Source organism: Babylonia areolata, chromosome 9 (assembly GCF_041734735.1).
Source record: "Babylonia areolata isolate BAREFJ2019XMU chromosome 9, ASM4173473v1, whole genome shotgun sequence".
Taxonomy (NCBI): domain Eukaryota; kingdom Metazoa; phylum Mollusca; class Gastropoda; order Neogastropoda; family Buccinidae; genus Babylonia; species Babylonia areolata.
In genome coordinates, this window is record NC_134884.1 from 36,719,123 (window position 1) to 36,745,692 (window position 26,570).

The window sequence follows — 26,570 nt, forward strand, 5'->3', positions numbered from 1 at the left end:
AAAATGACCCATCTATATCCATTACGAGAGGGGGAGTGGGGGAGTCAGTACTAGCCAGCAATAATCAGTAGCGGACAGGTAATAATCAAATCCTGTGAAGAAGTCCTAATGCTGTATATCTGTCAACAAATTAATGCAGTCTGAACACTGTTTGTGGTCAGCAGTGATCAATAGTGGTTAGGCAGTGGGGGAAAAAAAAGATAAAATCACGTAATAAGAGCACTTATGGGTTGGGATCAATAATGACCAGCATTGGCCCTAGACCTTGGGGTACATATACTCGTACATAAGAGAACATAGACCTTGAGGGAGCATAGACCTAGGGAAACAAAGACCCAGAAAATGGAAATTTGGGGGAACAGAATAACTTAGGCCTGGCTGAGAGTAAACTTGGGGATCATAGAACTGGGGGAACATAGGATGATGACATAAAGTCTGAATGGTCAGACTTTTTGTGAAATAGGTGTACAAGGTGAAGTGGATAGGTAATTGTGATCACCGACGATTGCATTTTATTGCAAATGACGGTGCCAGTTTCGACGATGTTTAGTGATGTGTTCTGATGATCGTGATGATGACGATGATGGTGGTGGTGGTGTGAGAAAGTAACTTGTTGTGACACTTGACCTGTCTCAGTTGACAGAGTATGACTGCCTACATGACGGGGGTAAAAATGGTCATACACATAAAAGCCGGCCCACTCTCGTATACGAGTGAACATGAGAGTCGCAGCCCACGAACAAAGAAGAAGAAAAGTGGCTTACCTCTGTGACTGTACTTGTCTTCTTCTTCTTCTTCATCATCATCATCTTCTTCTTCTTCAATCATCATCATCATCTTCTTCTTCTTCATATCATCATCTTCTTCTTCTTCTGCGGTTGTGGGCTTATCATCATCATCGTCTTCTTCTTCTGCGGATGTGGGCTCATCATATCATCATCTTCTTCTTCTTCTGCAGTTGTGGGCCGCAATGACCACGGTCACTCGTATGCACGAGAAGGCTTTTACGTCAATCACCGTTTTTACCCCGCCATGTAGACAGCCATACTCCCTTTTGGGAGGTGTGCACGCTGGGTATGTTCTTGTCTCCACTACCCACCGAACACCTGACATGGGTTACAGGATCTTTAAAGTGCGCATTTCATATTCTGTATGCGTGTACACACGAAAGGGGTTCAGGCACTAGCGGGTGTGCAGATATGATGATATGGGAGATCGGGAAAATATCCACCCTCTGCCCAACAGGTGCCATGACTGGCATCGAATCCAGGACCCTGAGATTGAAAGACCAGCGGTTTAACTCCTCGGCTGTTGCTCCCGTCACTTGTATTCTAATGTTGAATGAACGACGACCTCCTCTACTGAAGACGACAACGATGATGACGGCGAAGACGGTGATGACGTTGTTGATGTTGATAATGCTATTGTATTACACGGCATTGCATTACGCCGATGTTGGTGGAAAGTGGCAGAATGATTAAGACGCATATTTGTCAATAGTGTCCGTGAGGGTCTGCAATCGAATCGCGGTCTTGCCCTTTCTCCCAAGTTTGACCGGAAAATCAAACTGAGCGTCTAGTCTTTCGGATGAGACGATAAACCGTTGGTCCCGTGTACATGGCGTACTGAAGAACCCATGGCAACAAAAGGGTTGTCCTCTGGCACAATTCTGTGTAGTTCTGTTCACGCGCGCGCGGGGGAGGGGTGGGGGGGAGGGGTCGTGGAGGAGGGAGGAGGGTCAGGGAATGGGAATCCAAACTGTTTAATTACATACTACAGATCAGCATAACATACAGATCAGATACAGCGTATACCTGGCTGTTCATATTGCCATCGTGCATGAATGAAAACAAAATAAGAATACATAACCTTGATGCGTCTGCGCCGTTGGACACACCAAACAATCGAAGCGCTCCCTTGGTCCGCAGTCCTCAGCCAGTTTTCTGGTGTTACCTGGACATCGTCTGTCAACGAGTTTGAGGTGTCTCTCAGAGTACTGGACAAATTCATCTTAAGTTGTCCGTTTTTTCTTTCTCTTTTCAAATTTTTCTCAACAAATGAATCAACGCTCTCTGAAATCTCTTCATGAGTTTCTTGGGCAATTTACTAGTTCTCTTCTGTCAGCGTTGTGCAGACGGGGGTTTTTGCCGGTGGCGTGTGTGTGTGTGTGTGTGTGTGTGTGTTTGTGTTTTGTTTGGTTGTTTTTTGTTGTTGTTGTTGTTGTTCTCGCTCTGTATACAGAGAGAGAGAGAGAGAGAGAGAGAGAGAGAGAGAGAGCTCTGAAAAGACGCATTCAAACCGAAACTTGTAGATGTTATCAATGGCAGTCTTTCATAGAAACTTAAAGTTTATACAATTCTGTTCACAAATTATCTTATACTGGCGGTTCAATAAACTGGAAACTGACGATTACCAGTCAGAATAAATAACAAAGGGCAGAAGAGTTACGTTTGGTTCTTTCAGTTCACACACACACCCACACCCCATCCCCCGCCCCTCTGTCCGTGTCCTCCTCCACTCTTACCCCTCTAGCCTCTGTCCCGCACCAGTCAACCTCCGTTATCAGATCCTGGTCTGGATCGGAAAAGGACTGACAACAAAATCAATACAACACAAGAAGTGCAACAATCGTGCTGAGTTGTTATCAGCGATCGGGCCACACCTGCTCTTCACTGAGTTACAAAACAGCTTGCTGTTCAGTGAGTGATAACCATATGCGCACATTTGTGTGTGGCCGATAACCAAAACGAGGCTGAGCACGAAACATGCACAACTGGCGTCAGAGGAGAAAGGACAGGGAATGGAAGTCAGACACTGAGATAGAGATCGAGAGAAAGTGTGAGTCAGAGAGAGACAAGACAAAACTAAATTCTTTATCAGTTGCCGAGGATAACAAATGAGCGCTGGTGGTGCTTTTATTGTTTGTTTGTTTTCAAGTTTGTTGTTGTTGTTGTTGTCAGCCAGTTTGTTTTTTTACATCCAGTCAGCCCGCCCTGAACAGGATCTACACTTCACAATACTAAATAAACTGACTTGAAGGCATAGTCATCGTCAGTGGTAACAAATGCACAGGGGAGTGGGGGAGGGGGGGGGCATACAAAGGCACACACACACACACACACACAGATGAAAATAGTGTAGAGAATTCTTCACCGGCAACTGAAGAAGCATGCATATAGAGGTGTATTAATTTTTTTTTTTTTTAATAGAAAACATAATACTATCGCAGGTGGACGAGAAAGAGAGAGAAGGGTGGGTTGGGGGGGGGGGGGGGGGATGTTTCACGTGAGGCCTACTCTTCCACTTCCACTGGTTCTGTTCACCAAGCCGACACCGTGGCTCTAGACAGGACTTTTCGCGGACTGACATTCATCAGGCGGTCTGGTCTGACACTGTGAAGGGGCCATTGACATTCAGTTTCTCAGTGGATGGGCAAACAAGCCTGAGACTGACTGAGGAGAAGAGGCGAGAGACGGAGCCGGAGAGAGAGAGAGAGAGAGAGAGAGAGAGAGAGAGATTTCTCACAACACACACGCTGACAATACTAAACATCCAATACAATTCTACCCGATTGCATAGTATTTTATTTCATGTTTACCTTTCAATGTGTTCGGTTTTTACTCTCCTTTTTTCTTTTCCAACACTGAGCATATTATGGTGTGACCAGCCCGTTGGTCCCTGTGTCGGTGAGGCATCTGTCCATTCCCACGGAGTTAAATAGATCTATTTTAAGTCTGTGACCCCTGATTGCCGCCCACCCCACCCCTCTATCCCTCCCCTCCCCCCTCTTTTTAATTTTTTTTTTTTTTTAATCTTTATTTTATGGTATACGTGGCTTCACTTGATGTTTTATTAAAACTGGACCTGTACTATCTCATGCAAAGTAATTCCACTTGGACAGTTCCTCCACATGTTTAAATTATATGACAAAAATATATCAAGGCTGATAATAATTGTAAAATATAACACAACCTCCCAATCAGTTTAGACGTCAACCATCTTGCCTCTTGCCAATGTAGAGGGAGGAGGCGAAGGACGATAACTCTAAAAAAGACAAATTTCTCGAGTCACCACCGAAACAGGATGTGGAAAGGCGACTTCTGCTGAGGAAATGCTTGTTTGCTTGATCTTTGCGATCTTCCTTGTTTGGTGACCTCGATTTCATTTTAGTATTGTCTGTTGTCCGTTTTCAAGGTAAGGTTTATAGCTTTCCTTTCGAATAAGTAGTCAGTTCAGGGGTGGGATTGTTGAGGGCGGTGAAATGTTGATCGAGGCCACTCGCCAGACTTCAAACACAACCAGTACGAGCACACACAAAAACAAGTCACGGGCCAGGACATTCGCTGTTTTTCCCAAATCCGTATTTACAAATTATAGAAATCCAGCTTGTACCGTGGTAGTTGACACAGAATGCTTTTCCCCCACATATTCACTTAGTCTTATGTATTCTGATCAATTGGAATCAAAAGTTATGCTGTGTGTGTGTTGGAGGTGTGGGTGGGAGAGCGCATTTGTTTACTGTTTACTGTCACTGTTGTTAGTTTCACTTCAGTTTAACATGGTGCGTGTGATTGTGTGTATTGCGTTGTGAGAGTATACTTGGGCACATGTGAACGATTATGATTCTGCTTCTATCCGACATTATCATGATTATGCTAATTGTTTTGATATTAAAACAACAAAACAATAAACGATACATTGATGGTTTCAGTGCCCAACATGTTTTCAAAATCAGACTCACCACCAACCCATGTTGTTAGTTGAGATCTTGAAAAAAAATATCAAGGTTAAAACAGAGATTTGCAAATAGAAACAACACAACGTATCATTGTCACACCCAGGCAGAATCAAAGAATAAGACTTTAGAGAAGACAAAAGAAATTGACTGTCACAGATCTTTCATACAAAAATTTGTATCTTGTCTCTGCCCCTGAACAGACAAAAGTAATTAACTTGTTAATAACATTGTGTGACAATGACTGGATGAGAACTTGCCTCTCCCTCTCTCTCTGTCTCTCTCTCTGTCTCTCTCTCTCTCTCTGTCTGTCTGTCTCTCTCTCTCTCTCTCTCTCTCTCTCTCTCTCTCTCTCTCTTAAAGCATTCAAGTTAAGGTCATGCTACATGGACGGATAATGTAATTCAAAAGTCTTGGCATGCAATGTACGCTGTTGTTGTTTTTTTTGTTTGATTATTTCCCCTGCCCCACTGTTCCATTTGACATGGGCAAATGGCCCAGTTCAGTAAACTACTTGTCTTGTCGCTCTCTCCCTGCCTGTCTGTCTCTCTCTGTCTCTGTCTCTGTCTCTCTCTCTCTCTCTCTCTCTCTCTCAAGAGCTCTGTCTCTCTCTCGCTCTCCAGACACAAAACGACATACACACACACACACAGAGAAAAAAGCAAACACAAGCATGCAAATTTTACATGTTTCACCCATTTATGTATCATGGTGCATGTGTACATTTTTGTCTGTTTGTTTGTTTTAGTTTATTTCATAATTATACTCAAATTTGTTGTAACATACAATTTATAATTTGTTTGGGTTTCTTTTAAACTTTTAATTTTATACTCATTTTGTGCAGTGATGTGTTCTGGATACATTGCAAAATGATAACCAGGATGTTCAGTTATTTGCTGGCTTCATAAGTTCATTTATATAATAATGGTAAATTAGTCATATAATGAAACAAGTCCAGGAAAAGAGTAATATATATATACTGATAATCCACAAGTTATTTTATTTATAGAATTGTTTGGTTACCCTCCACTACAATAACAGAAAATGTAAGTCCATTTAAACATGTAATAGATGACAGCAGTTTCATTATATATATATGATGTCAGGAAAGCTGGGTTTAAAAAAAAAAGACAAAAAAAAAAGACAGTGTATACTATAATTGATACTTGTGGGTGTAGGTCTAACTTTGTACAATATAATAGGAGAAAAAAACAATGTAAAACATGGCAATGACTAATGAGAGAAAGGGTTGTATCATCTACTGTATCAAGCAACTCTTCTCACTCTTTTATGTATATACATATATATAGAGAGAGAGAGAGAGAGAGAGAGTTCAGTACAGAGAAGGTTTCAACACCTGGCTGCTGCCAACACGTTACCATACTGAAGCTGCCCTGATATGGCCGGCTGGGCTATAAACAACATGATTTGATTTGACTTGATTTTGACCATACTGAAGGGTGCTAAAGTGTTTGGTAGGCTAACAGATATGCATTATTCAGTTGGAGTAAAGATATCAAAAGTAAAACTTTACACTTGCTGTCCACTCATGAAATTTATTTCTGAAATTATTCCTCTTGAAAAAATATGGAGGGAGACTGTCATTGTGTGTGTGTGTGAGGCTTGCATGTGTCTGTGTCTTTGTGTGTGTGCTTATGGAAAAATGGTCATCGTGTATTGAGCGAACTGAATGCATACTCATGATACTATACATATTTATACTGGTGTACTCACTTGATATATTATTTCTGCTTGGTTAAAGTATGTATTTTATTTGGAATATCTACCATTTCCTGGGCATTTGTTGTTAATTTAGAAAATGATTTATTTCAAACTTTGGAAATTCAAAATGTCATTAAATATTGATGCGAATAATTGTTTATCAGATCTCATGATGTATAAATTTGCAACATTGAATGATTGATACTGATAATTTTCAAATATTGCATAATCGATAATATACATTTTATGTTCTGCAAATGTGATCTGATTTGTGAATTCTGGTTATCAAAGTTGCATGCGTAGAAATAAACATATGTGCATAAATTTGTGGGTGTTTTGATTATGTTTTTGTTTGCTTTAAAACTGACTTATACATATGTATACTATATATCATAATTTCAGTTGTTATCTTTGTTGCAGAGATGGTCATTTCAGCTGCCCTGTTTCTTGGAGTTTGCTTGGTCTCAGTAATAGCATCTCAAGGTGAGAATTATGTTTGAATGCCAGTGACATTTTAGACAGTGGGAGAATGGGAGGGAGAAAAATCACTAGAAAGAATCACACTCACAGAAGCTGAAAATTGCCAGTGATATAATGGATGGTAGGGGAATAAAGGAGGAAATAACCACCATGCCTTCTTTAGTCGGGTGTTAAACTTGGATATTGATGAAGTCTTACGGCTCTCCAACAGATGATCTCTTTAATAACTTGCTGACTACACAGTACATTAAATTTTGCAAGTTGACAGCTCTCAAGCTAATCAGCAAAAACTTTCCAAGGGGCTTGATTTCATTTGGCCAGTTTACACTGGGTGGTGTCGTTATTGTAAGCCATTGCTTTTTCTGTGCTAATCTTACATGCTCAGTGACTAAAATATCTGTGTATTCTTACCCACATCAGGTTTGCTTTCCATCTCATCAACTTCACACATCTACCAACATTTTTGTCTTTCAGAAGAGATGATACACCAACGCTCTCTGTGCAGCATGTGTTTAGAGCACATAAAAGAACCCCATGCAAAAAAGAGGGGGAAAAAGACTTGCTCTCCCCTGCAATACAGCAACAAAATGCTATACTGTACTGCTGTACACTTATATAAGCTATTTGACATTTAGAATACCTGATCTTCAAGTCAAAACAGAATTGTGGATGATTGATCTTTGTCCATGTTTGACATACATTGTATTTTTTTAAAGTCTTAGAGGTATTGAACATAGTGCGAGTGTGATACTGAAAGATATATATATATATATATATATATATATATATATATATATGTGTGTGTGTGTACACACACACACACACACACACACACACACACACACACACACACACACACACACACACACACACACACATCTGTTCCATTCATGAGACTTTTTAGTTTTTATTTTAGAATTAAAGAAAAAACCTTAATGATAATATTGTACTTTCAGATACTACTGACTTATATAATCTGTGAATTCAAAATCAGTATTGATTAATCTCTTCATTATTTTGCAAAGCTGACCTGATTGCATTGTTTGTTCTTTTGATGATAATTTTTTTTTTTTTTTTTATAGTATTGCCTGCTGTTACCTGTGCACATGCATATGGTACATGTGTGAATGATCCTGTGTGCCGTGATTGGGGACTGTAGAGTTTAAGGTACATAATTGATCCATTGGTGGGGGGTGAAAAATCAATATTGAGTTTGATTTGATAAATGTTTGACATTGGTGCAGGTATGTACTGCACAGACAGATCTCAATTTTAGTAGTTGTGCATCTCAATTTTAGTAGTTGTGCATGTGTGTGTGTATGTATGAGTGTGTGTATGAATTGTGTCATGTTCCTATTCAGTTATTATCATCTCTTCTTGTGAAGTGCATATTGAGCTCAAGAGTATACTGGAAGGATGTACTTCTTCGTCTTGTTCTTCTGCTTTTGAGGGCTGCAACTCCCACATGTATTCTGACTATTCATATCTACATACACGTGTGAATCGGCTTAGGGATGTACAATCTGGTTTTGTTTCTTGATGATTGTTGCTTCTCTTTTGTAACATGTGATGTAAGTTGTCGACCACCATGAGTGATTATTTGTAGTTTGAGTTTTCTTGAGAATAGTTGTTTCTTTCTTGTTACATTTTATTTGTGAAGCGCTGTGAGCCTCTGTGTGAGGGAACAGCTCTGAAGAAGAGCACGTCATCATTATTATTATTATTATTGTTATGAAGGAACAGAGGCATGCACTGAACTGACCCTGACGGACAGGGAGGGGGAGGTGAGCAGCCCCAACTTCCCCTTGCAGTACTACCCGAACACTTGCACCATCTGGACTGTGGTGAAGCCCTTCAGTTACTTTGTCACTGTCAGGTGGGTCCAGTTACTTTCTTCTTCTTCTTCTTCTTCTTTTAAACTCTTTCGCTGCCATAGGTGAATTAAATTGATTCAGTAGTTCACTGCCACAGGCAGCTTCAGCTGACATTGAGGGGCTTTGTTATTCCCCTTGGAAGATGGAACGTGCTGGCTGAGGACAGCAGGGAGACCTAGCTCCTCCAGGAGCAAACCGAACACACACGCATTTACCCATCAATGTCATGTTAAATGGACCATTTTTCACATTGTAACAAAGCTTTACAGCTGAAGCCAAGATTCCCGTGCGGTAGGAAATTTACTGACCTTCCACCTCTTGACTGAGTTGGAAGTGAACAAGTCCACTGTGTTGTTTTGACAGAAACCATATGTGACTGAGAGTGACGAGTCTAAAATATTTGGCACTGGGGGGTGTTTTTCACACAGAAATTTGGTGGCAAAAGAGTTTTTGGAAAAAAAAAGGAAAGAGTATTGACTATTGAGTCTCTCTCTTTCTTTGTCTTGTCTTTCTCTCAGGGCTCTCTCTCTCTCTTCTCTCTCTCTCTCTCTCTCTCTCTCTCTCTCTCTCTCTCTCTCCGTCCCCCTAACCCTCTCTCTCTATCAGTTTGTCTGTTCCTTACTTTCTTGTTGGTATGTGGATTTTACAGCACAATTTTGCCAGGGGCAGCTCTCTTGCTGCCGTGGTTTCTTTTGATGATGACATGGATACTTATATAGCGCCTTTCCCCAGTCAAAGACCAAGCTCTAAACGCTTTACAAACTCAGAGTCATCTGCACAGCAGGCTACCTACCTGTTTATAGCCAACTGATGGCTGCCATTGTGTGTTCATTGTTTCCTGTGTCATTAAATCGGATATCAGGCACGCACACATACTCAGACAGACATGAAACATTTTATGTGTATGACTATTTTCTTTATTTACCCCACCATGTAGGCAGCCATACTGTTTTTGGGGGTGTGCATGCTGGGTATGTTCATGTTTCCATAACCCACCAAACGCTGACATGGATTACAGGAATGAGCGTATTTGATCTTCTGCTTGCATATACACATGAAGGAGGTTCAGGCACAAGCAGTTCTGCACATATGTTGACCTGGGAGACCGTGGGAAAAATTCCACCCTTGACCCACCAGGCACCATTGCCAAGATTCAAACCCAGGGCCCTCGGATTGAAAGTCCAGCGCTTTAACCACTCAGCCCTTCATGTGTAGTATTGATATGATTTGTGTGTGAACATGACTGTCTCGACAGCTTCACCTACCTGGACCTCCCTCCGTACCAGCAAGCGGAATATGGAGATTGCCATGACAACTACATAGAGGTGGGGTCTCCAGGCAGCGAGATAAAGATCTGTGGGCGACATGCAAAGTCATTCACCAGCTCTCGCTGGGGCACAGTGTTCTCCATCAAGTTCTTCTCTGGACCTACCCCGGCAGGTCACGGATTTCGACTGGCCTATTTTGTTGGTGAGAAATTTGAGCGATTTTGTAAATCTCCCTGTCACCCCCTCACCCCCTCACACCTCCCCTCCCACCCCCCACCTTGAGGGGAAGAGGTGTGGTGAGGTGGGTAAGATGTGTGTGTGTCTCTATGTGTGTGTGTGTGTGTGAAAGTCCGAGGCTAGAAAAAAAGGTATTTTGAGGAGGTATATGAGGTGGGTGTGTGTGTGTGTGCATAAAAGTCAGCGATTTTTTTTTTTAACAGCATTTTGAGATGGTGTAGTGAGCTGGCAGAATGGTTAAGACACTCACCTGTCAATATAGAGAGTCCTCTAGGGTCTGGGTTCGAAACCTGCTCTTGCCCTTTCTCCCAAGTTTGACTGGCAAATAGATTAAAGAGTCCAGTCATTCGGATGAGATGATAAACCGAGGTCCCGTATGCAGCATGCACTTCGCACACTGAAAAAAAGAACCCATGGCAATGAGAGGGTTGTCCTTTAGCAAAATTATGCAGAAGAAATCCACTTTGATAGGCATACATAAATAAAGCATGCACAGAAAGCCTGACTAACTAAGCGTGTTGGGTGATGCTGAATGAACGTCAGAGATTAAGAAATAAGGCATTTTGAGGTGAGGGGAAGTGAGCAAGATGTGTGTGTGTGTGTTTATGTGTGTGTGTTTATGTGTGTATATGTATGTGTGTGTGTGTGTAAGTCAGATTTACAAAAACAAAAAAGGCATTTTGAGTTTGAAAAATATCAGTATGTGTCATGCTTTAATTTCTTAAAATGTATCACTTTGTGATTTCAATCAAAATGATACAGCTTTTATGTTTTAATTTTGCAATGTTACTTTCTGATTTTTTTGAAAATATATCTATGTAGCATTGACACCGGGATAGATTTTTTTGTGATTCTTCCATTTTCTTTGAGAAAAGGAGATATTACAGGCAAAATTATAAGATTCCATGTATATATTGTTTGTACATACTTATATTGGATATTTGTGCTGTTCTGTTTAGCACCATGTATGGTATAATTTCGTATACTCAGATATAAAAATTTGATTTTTGAAGAGAGAGGGAGAGAGTCAGAAATGAATTCAGTCTCTCTTGTCTTTGTTTTCCACAGAGGGAGAGATTGTATTGTATTGTATTCCTTTTTGTCACAAGGGATTTGTGTGAAATTTGGACTGCTCTCCCCAGGGAGAGCACATTGTTTGAGTGCAGCACCATCCACATTTTTTTCTTTTCTTTCTCTTTTTTTTTTTTTTTTTAAATCTCTGCAAGTGCTTTTTTTTTTTTTCCTATCGAAGTGAATTTTTCTAACGAATTTTGCTAGGAGAACCTTTTTCTTGCCATGGGTTCTATTTCATGTGCTAAGTGTATGCTGCACACAGGACCTTGGTTTATTTTGTCATCCGAATGACTAGTGTCCAAACCACCACTCAAGGTCTTCTGGAGCGGGGAGAAAAGACTGGCGAATGTGGGATTCGATCCCATGCACTCAGATTCTCTCACTTCCAAGGTGGAAGCATTACTACTAGGCCACCACTCCACACTAATATCACATGTGTGTGTGTTTTATAATGTCTCCCACAGGTCCATCCCAACACTGTTCAAGTGGTCAGTTCCGCTGTGTCAGCGGCAAATGTATTCCTGCCCACTGGAAGTGCAATGGCCGAAAGGAATGTAAATTTGGGGACGACGAGGAGGATTGCTTTGGTCAGTAACAACCATATGTTTGTGTGTTTTCTTCATTTTCTTCTTTTCCTTCTGCATTCATTAGCAGCGGCATCCAAGTTCACTCGTTTATGTACATGTGAGATTTTACATGTCTGACCATTTTTTCTCCACCTTGTTGTATTGTAGTGTACTTTATTGTATTGTACTGTATTGAATTGTATTCTGTTGTATTATGTTCGATTACTCTTTTTAACAAGATTTCTCTGCGAAATTCAGGCTGCTCTTCCCAAGGAGCCATGCCCAGTTGTCGGGGATGGGGTATGTGCATGCTGGGTATGTTCTTATCACTATTAGTCACCAAACGTCAACATCGATTACAGGCTCAGTATTGAGCATATTTGGTCCTCAGTGTGCATATGTGTACACATAAAGAGGGTTCAGCCTGACTGGCAGGTCTGCACATCTGTTGACCTGGGAGATCGGACAAATCTCCACTCTAAGCCCACCAGGCACTGAAAGCATGATTCAGTCCAGGACCTTTAGATTGAAAGTCCGGCATTTAAGCCACTTGCTCTTGCTCCTGTTGTGTTATCTTTTTAAAAGTGTGCTATCTGTGATCTTCCCATGACAGGTTTTTTGTGGGGGTTTTGTGTTGGTTTTTTTTTTCATCTTGTGTTGTTGTTTTTATCCAGTCCTTATAATTAACCCTTTCACCGCCAAGCTCGCATTTATGCACAGGCGTGGTAGAGGACCCATGTCACTGAAAGGTGACCATTCCTCTGTCTGTTATCCATGAACCTACTGCTCTTAATGTTCGGTGGTAGGATAGGCCATAGCTTATATACATCGCAGGGGGAATCCCCAGCTATTCTTAGCCACTGTCTTTTCTGTGTTTATACCACAAGGGAATTTTGTACTCAAAATTGACTGGCGGTGAAAGGGTTAGAGAGAATGCTCCAAGAGACCAAATTTATTCATATTTAACAAAACATGCTTTGCTCCAGTGATATATTCATGTATGCTTGTGTGTGCATGAGAAATAAGTGTATATGCACGTGTACATAGGTTAGTGAAATAGTTTTAGTTTCTATATTATAATTTCTGTAGTCACCCTCAGAAATCATGACATGATCTTGATCCTTGATTACACACCATTGTGCATATTCACAATGGTGTATGTCATTATCAGTAATTATACAGCTGGGAGCTAGGCGACAGGGCATGTGGAAAGTGAACTATGACAGGAACTGAACGAGAGAACAGAACCGGTTATCAGAAGTATATAAGTGTATATAGGTATATGTGCAGTTCTGTTTGGGGCTGTGGCATGAGCAGTCTGCCACACACATTGAAATGTTTCAGCACACACATGCATGCACACGCACAGACACATACACACAGTACACACACTCGCGCACATAAGTACACGCACTCACAAATATACCCCCCCATCCTCCACACACACATAAACACACAATGTAATGGCATTCAATAGTCATATATTGATTGATTTGACTCATCAATTCTGCCAGCATCCTATGGATGTTGTACTTCAAACAGTAAGACTTCCCTGGTTCGTTCTGAACAGATTTCCAAAAGCACACCCACAAGTCCATTCCGCCCGTGACACAAAGACAAACCAGTGCAACAACCCCTGACCCTGTCCACTACCGTAACGTGACCTCGCACACCTGCAGTCACGTCCTCCATAACCAGACTGGCCAGTTCAAGCTGCTGGTGACAACAAACGTCATCTACACGACTTGCTCATGGCTGATCGATGTTCCGGGCAATGTGGAGAAAATTGTCCTCCGCTTTCTTCGTCTGGACGTCTATTCAGATGCTCACATCTGGGTGTACAAAGGGAGGAGGGCCGACACTTCCAACAGCCTGGGAATGTTCGATGGAAATAGCAAAATTCAGACTGTGACAGCACACTCCAGCACCATGCTGGTTGTGTTCCGTTTGGCATTTGATAATCCAGCCATGGTTTCCAGGGATCTTTATTTCATGGCGAAATATACAGCATTTCCGGGAGATTATTTTCCATTCAGTAAGTATTCCTTTATCGTTTTTTGTTTGTTTTGTTTTGTTTTTTTGCTTCTGTTTACGCTTTTCAACTCTTTTGAAATAAAATGTTTTCCATTATTTACTATGTGAGTTTCATCAAGATCTTTCTTTTCTTTCTTTTTTTTTTTTTAATTGTTTTGATCTAAAAGTTGTAGTTTGGTTTTGCCAAGTGTCTACATTATGTCAAAGAGACTTTTTCTTGTTGCTTCCATTTTGATATGTACTGGTGAAATCCATACTCCCAAACTCACCTCTTTACTTCCACCTTGTTACTTACAGTGAAATTTTAGTGAATCGGGGAATGAAAGGTGGGTGGGGATTTTCTACACATAATTACAGATTACAAAAATAGAAGACAAATTTAAACACACACACACACACACACACACACACACACACACAAATACCACAATCCATGGGAAACTCAATCCATGCACTGATTTCATATACCGATCCATGTTTATCAACGTGAACACAGTATTATGCTTATGTGCATGGCATCAATTCTTCACCAGAACAGTATCCAAGACTAAAAGTTTGGGCAATGTGGGTAGCAAATCAGAAGAAAAGGCATGCAGCACTTTACTTTGCATTATAACTAAAAGAAACAGTTTCCTTTGATCCGTTGGTTTCACCAAGGAGACTGTTACATATTTTGCGCATTTTGCCAGTGTGACTTCAAAATTTCACTCAGTGGCTGGAATGGGTTCACTGTACCTTGTACCTCAGAAATCAGCAGAACACATGCTAGAAAAGCGAAGGCTAGAGATTCAAGCTTTTTGAGAGATTGCTTGTCTTGTTGTGTATATTTGTATAATGTTTTTCTTATGTGGAGTTATGGTCGAGTGTTAACGTGTCCACCTAGGAAGTAAAAAAAAAAAAAAGAACGCATGGGATTGATTGGGATTCGCCAGTATTTTCTCCCCGTCCACTAGACCTTTAGTTGTGATCTGGATGCTAGTCCTTCAGATGAGACGATAAACAAAGGTCCAGTGTGTAGCATGCAGTTAGCACACATGAAAGAATCTAAAGCAAAAAAAGGGTTTTCCCTGGCAAAATTCTGTGGAAAATCCACTTTGGTAGGAAAACAAATATACTTGGAAACAGAAAAACGAAAAATGAAAATAAAAGGATGGTGCTGCACTATAGTGATGCCCTGTCCATGGGGAGATCAGCCCAAATTTCACACAGGAAAACTTGTTTTGACAAAGAGTGATATGGTACAGTATAGTACAGTACAACAGTGCAGTGCAGTGCAGTGCAGCACACTACACTACACTACACTATGCTATACTACTCAACATGACAAGACAATACAGTACAATCACCTACCACCACCAGTGCCTGTTGCCTTGCCTGGGACACAGGCCACCAAAATACAACACAGTTCAACACAGTACAAAACAATACAATACAATACAATTCAACACAATACAAAACAATACAATTCAATACAATGCAATACAATGTAACGCAAAAATCATGTGTTTTTTTTCCCCCATTCTTTCCACACACCAGCACACACGCCCCCGCCAGAGCGGGAAACCTGCTACCACCAGCTGTACCAGCGGGAGGGCAACTTCTCCATGCCCGCCAGGCCCTTCCAGTTCTCCGGCATTCGCAGTTGCATCTGGCACATCTACAAGCCCTACCAAGGCTCGTACATTCACCTCCTCATCAGCTCCGTCAACCTGCAGGCAGGGGAGAGCATCAAGGTGTACGACGGCCATAATGACCTGGCGCCCAGCCTGGCCGTCATCAGCAGCAACACGCATCCCTATTTGCCTCTGTCGCTGCGATCCTCCGGTATGTATGTTGATTGGTGGAGCCTCTCGAAGCCCAGCACTTAACTCTTTCACCATCATTAGCGACTTTTGATCAATATCGATGGGTCATGTTGATAAGACCATTTTTCACATTGTAACAAAGCTTGACAGCTGCAGCCAGTTTCCCTGCCTAAAAACCAGTGACTAACCTTTGCCCCCTGACCGAGTTTGACGAAGTCCATTGTGTTGTTTTGACATGAACCAAAGCCTGTGAAAGACATAGTTCACCTTACATACTTGTCACTATAGGGGACCTGTGGCCTGGTGGTAATGCGCCTGACTAGAAGTGAGTGTTCACGGGTTCGAACCTGATATATATGGTGTGGGATTTTCATCGCCCTCTCTTCTTACCCCCTTCCACATGACCTTGAGTGGTGGTCTAGATGCTAGTCATTCAGATGAGACCGTAAACCATGGTCCCATGTGCAGTGTGTACTTTGCGCACATAAAAGAATCCACTCAACAAAGGGGTTGTCCCCTTGGAATCAAAGCTTATTGATAAGTTTAGTATTCATATTTCTTTGGTGTTTATGCTTTTACAAATTTTTTTCTCCCAAGTCACTCTCTTTCTGTCTTACCACACACACACATTCTCTCTCTCTCTCTCTCTCTCTCTCTCTCAAAAAATTTGTTTCGTTTCATTTCTTTCTCTCTCTCACACACACATTCTTACTCTCACTCTCACTATTTCTCTCTCTCTCTCTCTCACGCCCACACACGCACACACACACACACACACACACACACACACAACTGTACACACATGCAAACTATGTCATGCTGTTGTGAGTAATTAGCGCATCAGCATCCTTCCTCCTACCCTTGCACATTAGATGTTAATGATTCGTGTTCATCAGTTTGATGATTAGGTTTTTCATTCATGTTTGTTCTTCTCTTGTTGTCTTGGTCAGAATTGTGTTTCTCTATCATACAGTGTCTGTTTTACCCAATGTAAAGAATCTTATCTCCCTCTGTGAAGAGTCATCAGGGTACAGCACTGAAGAAGTGTTCACCAGATTCTTCCATTTCAGTCAGTTTTGTGTGAAAGCTCATTTCTGTCAGTTGTGTGTCAAACCCTGTGTCTCTGCAGATGGTTTCCCAGTTCATTCTGCAGTGTTGTCAGTCCATCATTTTTTTCTGTATTCCCCTCTATCTCCCTCCCTCTAAAGGAGGATTATTTTTGCAAGACCTTAATATCTTGTTATGTGGCCATACCAGCTTTAGTTTTCTTTTTTTAATCGATGTCGGTGGATCAATCATCATAATTTTTATGGTCCAGTGTGCACACTTGTTTATCGGTGATACGATCAGTGGCTTTTATGTTTAGTATCTTGTGATAACACCTCATTTCAATGGCTTTGGTATAGTAAAGATGATTGAACTGTCCATCAACACCTCATTTCAATGGCTTTGGTAAAGTAAAGATGATTAAACTGTCCATCAACACCTCATTTCAATGGCTTTGGTAAAGTAAAGATGATTAAACTGTCCATCAACACCTCATTTCAATGGCTTTGGTATAGTAAAGATGATTGAACTGTCCATCAACACCTCATTTCAATGGCTTTGGTAAAGTAAAGATGATTGAACTGTCCATCAACACCTCATTTCAGTGGCTTTGGTAAAGTAAAGATGATTGAACTGTCCATCAACACCTCATTTCAGTGGCTTTGGTATAGTAAAGATGATTGAACTGTCCATTAGGAAGCCACATGTTGGTCCAGTTCACCACTTCTCAGAACCAATCCCTGAATCGCTGGGAGGTGTTCAAAGCCAGCTACCATTTTGAAGGTGAGTCACATTTATACCCGTGCTTACCTACTCGCTTTGCAGTGTATTAGGTATGAAGGAGGTGGAGAGAAAGTGAGAGAGAGAGAGTGGTTATGAGTGGTCCGTGTAATTTGTAACTTTTTATTTCATGTAAAGGGTCCTGAGCTCTTAAAGAGAAAGGAAGAATTCTATACAGAGATATACTTTCATTATCATCATTAAAGCAAGTGAGTCAATGTAATAATATTGTTTTCGCTCTGTGTGTGTGTGTGTGTGTATTTGTTGTGGTGTGCATTTGGCTACATCCTTCCAAATAAAATTAATTTCAATGACAGTGTGACAGGTTATCCATTTTACCGCCCATAACAAACAGCTAACAAGACACATCATTATAGTTTGTGAAGGGTCAGTGGATTAACTCACTTTGGACGAATAGTTTTCTCCCTTGCTTTTCCCTGCAGACAACCCATTTGTTAGGGTTTGGAAAAAAAATCACAAAAAATACAAAACACAAAGTAACTGAATGAAACTTGCTGTACTTGACCCACTGACCCCCCTCGTGTCATGTGACGCCCACCCCCTCCCTCTCTTCACAGCCCTCAGAAGCTGAGTCACTGTCAGTACTTTATTGCTGGTAGCTTTCTTCACTGCAGATACTTTATTCAAAGTCTTCATTACCCTTGTGGAAAGCTTCAGTTTGAAGCATTTCAATCACTTCAGCTGCAGTTGTTATCTAGTTTGCTCCAAAAATTTCCACTCGTATCACCTGCGACGCCATTTTCGATACATATGCAGATTAGCATGTCATGTTGGGTGCTGAGATCAACGGCTCCCCAGCGAGTGTATGGTTATGGAACCTCACAAAGAAACTTTCCATTCGACCCTTGACACGTTCGCAATGCAGGTGTAGTTGTGAGTTTTATGCTACCCCATGAGGAAAATGTGGAAAAAAATTTAATTGTCAAAACTGCTATAGCGTTCCGTTGTCCAGAACGCTGCCTTACGTCAGGAACGCTATAGCGTTTGATCGTCCAGAGTGAGTTAAAAAAAACAAACTGGGATGGCACAAGTTCTTGGGTAGGAAATCACGAAGTAGATCATATTTATAATTTACTAAAATACATTATTAAAAAGTATTGCATTCAATGTTATTGGCAGTGTCCTTGGTGCAAAGGCCTTATCACCTAGTGAATAATGTTCATGAATGACCATCTAAATAAAGAGATACATTTGCCTATTGGCCTGGGGTTTGTCACAGTTAAATTTAACACACTTTATGAATGTGCCTGTGAAGTAAAATCTAAACTTTCTAGGCCTATATTTTGTTTATTTCTTAAAAAAAAGGAAAAAATTCATAGAAATTATTTCAAGAAAACTTATGAAGAGATGACTTACAAAAAAGGAAGTGAAGAAATAAAATGAAGTATTAGAGTACCTTATTCATTTGAAAAACATCCTTGGATGACTTAAGAGTAGCTGTAGCATTTCATCTCAAGCAGACCTGCCAAATGCTGTGTTCTTTAAGAGTAGCTGTAGCATTTCATTTCAAGCAGACCTGCCAAATGCTGTGTTCTTTAAGAGTAGCTGTAGCATTTCATTTCAAGCAGACCTGCCAAATGCTGTGTTCTTTAAGAGTAGCTGTAGCATTTCATTTCAAGCAGACCTGCCAAATGTGTGTTCTTTAAGAGTAGCTGTAGCATTTCATTTCAAGCAGACCTGCCAAATGTGTGTTCTTTAAGAGTAGCTGTAGCATTTCATTTCAAGCAGACCTGCCAAATGCTGTGTTCTTTAAGAGTAGCTGTAGCATTTCATTTCAAGCAGACCTGCCAAATGCTGTGTTCTTTAAGAGTAGCTGTAGCATTTCATTTCAAGCAGACCTGCCAAATGCTGTGTTCTTTAAGAGTAGCTGTAGCATTTCATTTCAAGCAGACCTGCCAAATGCTGTGTTCTTTAAGAGTAGCTGTAGCATTTCATTTCAAGCAGACCTACCAAATGCTGTGTTCTTTAAGAGTAGCTGTAGCATTTCATTTCAAGCAGACCTGCCAAATGCTGTGTTCTTTAAGAGTAGCTGTAGCATTTCATTTCAAGCAGACCTGCCAAATGCTGTGTTCTTCTTCTTTGTTCATGGGCTGCGACTCCTGCGTTCACTCATATACACGAGTGGATGTTAAGAGTGGTGTTTAGGTGTTAGGGTGCTTAGAGTTTGTTATCTGATCGAAGATAGACACTGCAGAAGTATCAGTAATGACAGCAATAATTTGTGACTGTGTTGTCATTGTGTGTTTGCAGATGTGTGTGAACGGGTGGGAGAGATGAAATGTGGGTCGCAGGACAACAAGTGTTACACAGAGGCGCAGCGATGTGATGGAGTCTGGGACTGCCCCTTGTCCGGCACTGATGAAGATGGATGCTGTCAGTATTCATTTAGTCTTTATTTTAATTTATTTGTTTGTTTATTCATTTATTTACTTTTATTTAATCGGTTATATTGTACATTCATAGTTTTGTCGGACTATGACTGTCAGAACAACTGCTGTTCTATCTGGGCTAGTATTTGATTACAGTGGAGAGTGCCTTTCCTTAGTTACATCCCCACTCTCTGGGCCAGTAGGGCTTTAAGACAGTTGGTGTTGGGATTATCCCCAAAGGCCAACAAGCCCCCAAGGCTGCGGCAATAAGAGCCAGTGCAATCTTGCCTCCTGGTTTGAGAGTCAGTCCTTCACAAAAGATTTAACTGCATATGAATTCTCATTGTAGTGGAGAAAACATTGATCATACAGCTCTCACTTTGCACCTTTATATTTTGTATTCATTCTGCACATTGCCAAATATTTTCAGCTTGGTAATGAAAAGAAGAAGAAGAATGATGATAACGTATTCGCATTTTGTTCGCACTTCTCCACACCGCCACCATACACACACACAGAAACACGTGCTAGAATACACTTGCACACCTTTCCTCAATTGAACAACCACCCAAACCCCAACAACGCCCTAAACACAAACACGAACAAGCACAAATGCACAGAAACTCACAAGCACCCTTTCACACACAAACTGCAGGCAGCTTCCCCACAATAAAACATACATTTGGAACCAGACTATACCAGCTCCAGCACTGAAAAATTACTTTTATCTGAAAAGATGTGTTTTTAAAGCAGGCTTAAAAGAATTTAGCAAGACAGAATGTGGTAATTTTTCTGGCAGTTTGTTCCACAATGAGGGGGCCTTAAAAGAGAAAGATCTCTGACCCTGTTGCTTATTTACAACAGGGATTTTTAAGCCTGGTATCAGAAACAGAACAAAAGTAACTAGTTGGAATGTACACTGCAAGGAGGTCAGAGAGGTAGCAAGGGTCAGAGCTTGAGAGGGCAGAAAACGTCTGAGCAGAAGGCTTATATTCAATTCTTTTTTAAACGGGTAGCCAGTGAAGAGAGTAGAAGAAAAGAGCAACATGTTCAAATTTGGAGGATCTGAAAATAAGTAGAGCAGCATTGTTCTGAACTCTTCGGAGTTCATCAAGTGAATTTTTTGGAATGCTGGCAAGAAAAGAGTTGCAGTTATTAATCCTGGACAAATCAAAAGCACCTACAAATGCTTTGATTGTTTCAGTAGACAAGGTAATGGCAAACAGAACTAAAAATTCTTCACAAATCAAGAGAGACCGATGTGCAAATGTTGGAAAAGTGTTGCTGAAAGGACAGTCTGCAGTCCAGGCTGACACCAAGGCTGTGATTTGTTTCAGTGAAACCGTTTCCATGTTCCCACATGCATATAAACTGCCAGCAAAGGGAACTAACTTGCACAGTATTTCCAGCTGTGTCCACACACGTCAGTTTGGAGGGAAAAAACAGTTGATTGCAATATAATTCCTGCGTTTTTCCCCCTCAGTATGGTAGGGAAACCTGCTGAGGCTGTAAACTTGCTTGGGATGAAACGATTTAAATTTTCTTGATTCTTGTGTGTGTGCAGACCTGTGTCCTGTTCACAGCTTCAGCTGCAGCAACAGGAACATTGGACACGGACACATCAAATGCTACATCAAACACGATCGGTGCAATGGAGCCAGTTTCTGTCCAAATAATGCTGATGAAGTCAACTGCAGTGAGTGCTTGGTTGAAACAACTCTTTATTCAGAAAATATACGTGTGAATGTGTGTGCATGACTGAAAGCCTGAGTGACACTGGAAACGAATGTCTGTCAAAGCTGAGAGAGAGAAATGTGGATGTGGAAACAAAAGGGCTGTCCCTTGCAAAATTCTGTAGAAGAAAAATCAACCCTTGCAGACAGAAAGAAAGTAAGAAAAAATATATATATGTATATACATTCTTGGCACTGCATTGTGGTGACACACTGTCCCCACTGGGGAGAGCAGCCTGAATTTCATAAAGAGAAGTCTGTTGTGAGAAAGAGGAATGCAATACAATGCAACACAAATCTACACAATACAATACAATACAATGCATTACAATACAAAGCAATACAGTACAAACCAGTACAGTATAGAGCAACGCCACACAACACAATGCAGTACAGTGCAAAGCAACACAACACAGATAACACCACACAACACAACAATATTAGCAATTGACAACACAGGTAGTTAAAAGTGAGTCCTATCATAACTTTCAGATGAGCAACTGTGTTCTGAGAGCCGCGATCGCTTCCTGTGTGCCAACAAGAGATGCATCCAGTACAGCTACATCTGCGATGGAACTAATGACTGTGGGGACAACAGTGATGAAGAGGACTGCAGTTTAGGTAATGGCTTCTTCCGTACTGCAACCACTTTTAAGAAAACTAAAATCTAGGTAATGGCTTGTTTCCCTACTGCAACCACTTTTAAGAAAACTAAAATCTAGGTAATGGCTTGTTTCCTTACTGCAACCACTTTTAAGAAAACTAAAATATAGGTAATGGCTTGTTTCCCTACTGCAACCACTTTTAAGAAAACTAAAATCTAGGTAATGGCTTGTTTCCCTACTGCAACCACTTTTAAGAAAACTAAAATCTAGGTAATGGCTTGTTTCCTTACTGCAACCACTTTTAAGAAAACTAAAATCTAGGTAATGGCTTGTTTCCTTACTGCAGCCACTTTTAAGAAAACTAAAATCTAGGTAATGGCTAATGGCTTGTTTCCCTACTGGCAGTATAAAAATGTTAACAAATCATCAAGCAACACCTTATGTACGTGTTTGAGCCAGCTTCAATGGAAAAAGATATACCTATGATATGTTTCAGGCAGTTCTGGAAAACACTAGATGAATGTTATTATTATTATTTTTTATGATGTTTATCATAATGTTCATCAGGTAACTCCCGCAAAGTGATCGTGGCGGCGGTGGTGGGCTCCCTGACGTGCTCCCTGCTGCTGGTCCTGTCCCTGGGCTGCGCCTGCAAGTTCTACTACCTGCGCCACCACCCCCACCCCGGCACCAGCCCCCACAGCCACCACCACCACCACCGCGGCCCCCGCTACGACACCCCCCTCACCCGCCTGCAGGCTGAGATGTTCCGCCGCCGCGCTCCCCCTCCCCCCTACCACGAGGCCATGCTGACCTCGCGACCCTATGACGAGGCTGTGCGGGAGTACCTTGCTCAGACCCAGCAGCAGCAGGGTCAGGAGCCGTCGGAGTCCGCTGAGCCGCAGGAGAGTGGTGGCGGAGGTGTTGTTGGTGTGGAGCGGGGTGTAGTCGACTCCGGAACCGAGGGCAGGGATCATGCATCCGTACAGAACCTGATCAGCCTGATGGACTTCTCCGAACCAGGGGCAGAGGACCACCACCACCCCCACCACCAACATCAGCAGAGTTTCAGCGAGCGTTCAGGCCGACTGGAGATCCGCATGCCCAGCGATGACACGTCCAGCGATGACTCAGAGTCCGACGATGATGCTGATGTTGATGACGACGATGACAGCCACCGCCACCACCACCCTAGCGTGGTGAACCTCGCTGAGGATGACTCTGGCCACATCGAGATGACCGAGAACCTCCGTCAAGGGAGCTCAGCCTCCCGACCCCAACCCCAGCCCCATGCAGGCACCGACGAGGAAGGTCAGCAAGGAGGAGAAGACATCAGTGAGGATTCTGCCAGTGCCACGCTGTCTGCAGACGGCACAGAAATGGTGCCGCTGGTTGAGGAGTCGAGGAGAGGTAAAGCTCCAGAAGAGGGCACCACCACCACCAGCTGTGGCCAGGCGGCGGAAGAGGGTGACAAAGATAACGGCAGCGACGCAGACTCTGTGTGCATCCTGTGCCTTGATGATGAGGATGGTGACCCCGCGGCCCTGGACGATGGGTCAGACACCAGATGCCTTCTGCAAGACGTGTGATCCATCGCTACCCTCCCTTCTCTGTTTTACATCTTACAGACTGAACGAACTCTTTCCACCACTCCAAACCCCCCACCCCCTTTCCCCCAAACCCCTTGTTTTTCATGCTGTGATTGACCTACTGTTGTGTAAGCAACTGTGGTCTTAAATGTTGTTGATTTTTTGAGGGGAGTGGGGTGGGTGGGGTTTGTCACAAATTCTTGCTAGCTGTTTTTGTTGGGATTTCTGTGGGAAGTGGGGGGGGGTTGTTTGTTTTGTTATTGTTGTTTTTCTGGAAATTTTGCTTGTTTTGTTGGGTCGACTGACATGGGTGCTTTATTTTGTTCATGTATTTGTATGTTTATTTCTACATTGTTTTTGCTTGTTAATTTTTGTTTTCGTTTTTGAATTGAATGTTTGTTTTTGATAATTTCAGTTCTGTAGAAGTAAAAAAAAAAAAAAAAAAAAAAGTCAAATGTTTAAAAATTTTATTTAATATCATCTGTGTAAATAAAAATCCATTGACAAGAATCTATTAAATGTAAAATGCATTCCTCTCCAGTGGGTGTTGATAAAACCTGAAATGAGGGATAAGCAGGGCCGTGTTTTTGATAGAATGTTGACACGGTCAAGTATATCAATATCTATAAAAATAAAAAAAAATTAAAAAACAACTCCTCTTTCCCTCAGTTGGGTACCACATGTCTCATAATTGCTGAACAGCATACCCTACTTCAAAAGTATTGCTTTATTTACTCAGAAAAAAAAAGGTAACAAGTCTTAAAAAAATTGTTATATCACAATGTGTATCAACACGGGATGCACCTGAAAGACTTGTGTATACCTTGGATGAGAGAAAATCAAAGAAAGTCAGCTGTCTTTTAGTGAATGATATGGAAGATGACAGAGCGAAGGACTGAAAGTGAATGGAAGAAGACAAAGCGAAGGATTAAAAGTGACATCTGGAAGAATACAAGACAAAACAAAGGATTCGAAGTGAATTGTCTGGAAGAAAAGACAAAACGAAGGATTCGAAGTGACGTCTGAAAGAAGACAAAACGAAGGATTGAAAGTGAATGGTTTAGAAGAAGACAAGACAAAACGAAGGATTGAAAGTGAATGGTCTGGAAGAAGACAAGACAAAACGAAGGATTGAAAGTGTGAAGAGACAAAGCGAAGGATTAAAAGTGACATCTGGAAGAATACAAGACAAAACAAAGGATTCGAAGTGAATTGTCTGGAAGAAAAGACAAAACGAAGGATTGAAAGTGACGTCTGGAAGAAGACAAAACAAAGGATTGAAAGTGAATGTTTAGAAGAAGACAAGACAAAACGAAGGATTGAAAGTGACATCTGGAAGAAGACAAAACAAAGGATTTGAAGCGAATTGTCTGGAAAAAGACAAAACGAAGGATTGAAAGTGACATCTGAAAGAAGACAAAAGGAAGGATTGAAAGTGAATGGTCTGGAAGAAGACAAGACAAAACGAAGGATTGAAAGTGACATCTGGAAGAAGACAAAACAAAGGATTGGAAATGAATTGTCTGGCAGAAGACAAAACAAAGGATTGAAAGTGATGTCTGGAAGAAGACAAAACGAAGGATTGAAAGTGACATCTGGAAGAAGACAAAACAAAGGATTGAAAGTGACGTCTGGAAGAAGACAAAACAAAGGATTGAAAGTGAATGGTCTGGAAGAAGACGAGGCAAAACGAAGGATTGAAAGTGACATCTGGAAGAAGACAAAACGAAGGATTGAAAGTGAATGGTCTGGAAGAAGACAAAACGAAGGATTGAAGGATTGAAAGTGAATGGTCTGGAAGAAGACGAGGCAAAACGAAGGATTGAAAGTGACATCTGGAAGAAGACAAAACGAAGGATTGAAAGTGAATGGTCTGGAAGAAGACAAAACGAAGGATTGAAAGTGAATGGTCTGGAAGAAGACAAAACAAAGGATTGAAAGTGACATCTGGAAGAAGACAAAACGAAGAATTCAAAGTGAATGGTCTGGAAGAAGACAGTGTGGAGGACTGGATGTGTCTCAAGATATTTTTCTTCCCAGGGACCAGTATGTGAAGAAATCCTGTTCACCTGAACAAGCAAACCGACAACAAAAAATCCTTTCTTAAACTGCCATTTGTCTGTTGAACATCAACGACATGGACTAATATGATCTGAGACATAGTCAGGGAGTTAAATGAATTATGCTTTCTTTTTTACTTTTTTTTTTTTTTTTAAGAAATTTATTTTCCTTTGATTATTTTAAACGAACTAAAAGGTCTTTTTTCTGTATGATGGATTGTGACATTGTTTACAGTGAGCCTGGCTTTAGCTGTAACTTTAGTTGAGAAATGAACCTTTTCTTCTGTTTTTTCCTGACACGAAATGTAACTGCATCAGTTCTCTGTCTGGAAGAAGAGCATGCTTAAATGTGCATGGTATGTATTGGCAAAACATGTGACTCTCTTTGCAGAATTACACCTGCAAAAAGCGTGCGTTTCCAGAACATACTGTAGACTATCTTGTAAAAACCATCCCCACCCCACACCTTTAAAAACGAAAAAAAAAAAAAGAAAGAAAGAAGAGAATTATCATGAACTAATAATAAATAATGAATAAGTTTTTCTTTTTGTGATCATATTGCTTTACAAAT

At 41.2% G+C, this 26,570-nt stretch overlaps 1 protein-coding gene across 1 annotated transcript; it reads left to right on the forward strand.

Moving 5' to 3' along the window:
• Positions 1–4,068: 4,068 nt before the first annotated feature.
• Positions 4,069–25,062, forward strand: LOC143285419 (low-density lipoprotein receptor-related protein 12-like). The gene is made up of 12 exons (XM_076592677.1): positions 4,069–4,194; positions 6,878–6,940; positions 8,675–8,813; positions 10,067–10,281; positions 11,855–11,977; positions 13,527–13,991; positions 15,527–15,814; positions 17,539–17,625; positions 19,894–20,016; positions 21,577–21,708; positions 22,238–22,366; positions 22,918–25,062. The coding sequence occupies exons 2-12, from the start codon at positions 6,880–6,882 to the stop codon at positions 23,937–23,939; spliced, it is 2,784 nt and encodes a 927-aa protein (XP_076448792.1). The 5' UTR covers positions 4,069–4,194; positions 6,878–6,879; the 3' UTR covers positions 23,940–25,062.
• The last annotated feature ends 1,508 nt before the right edge of the window (positions 25,063–26,570 follow it).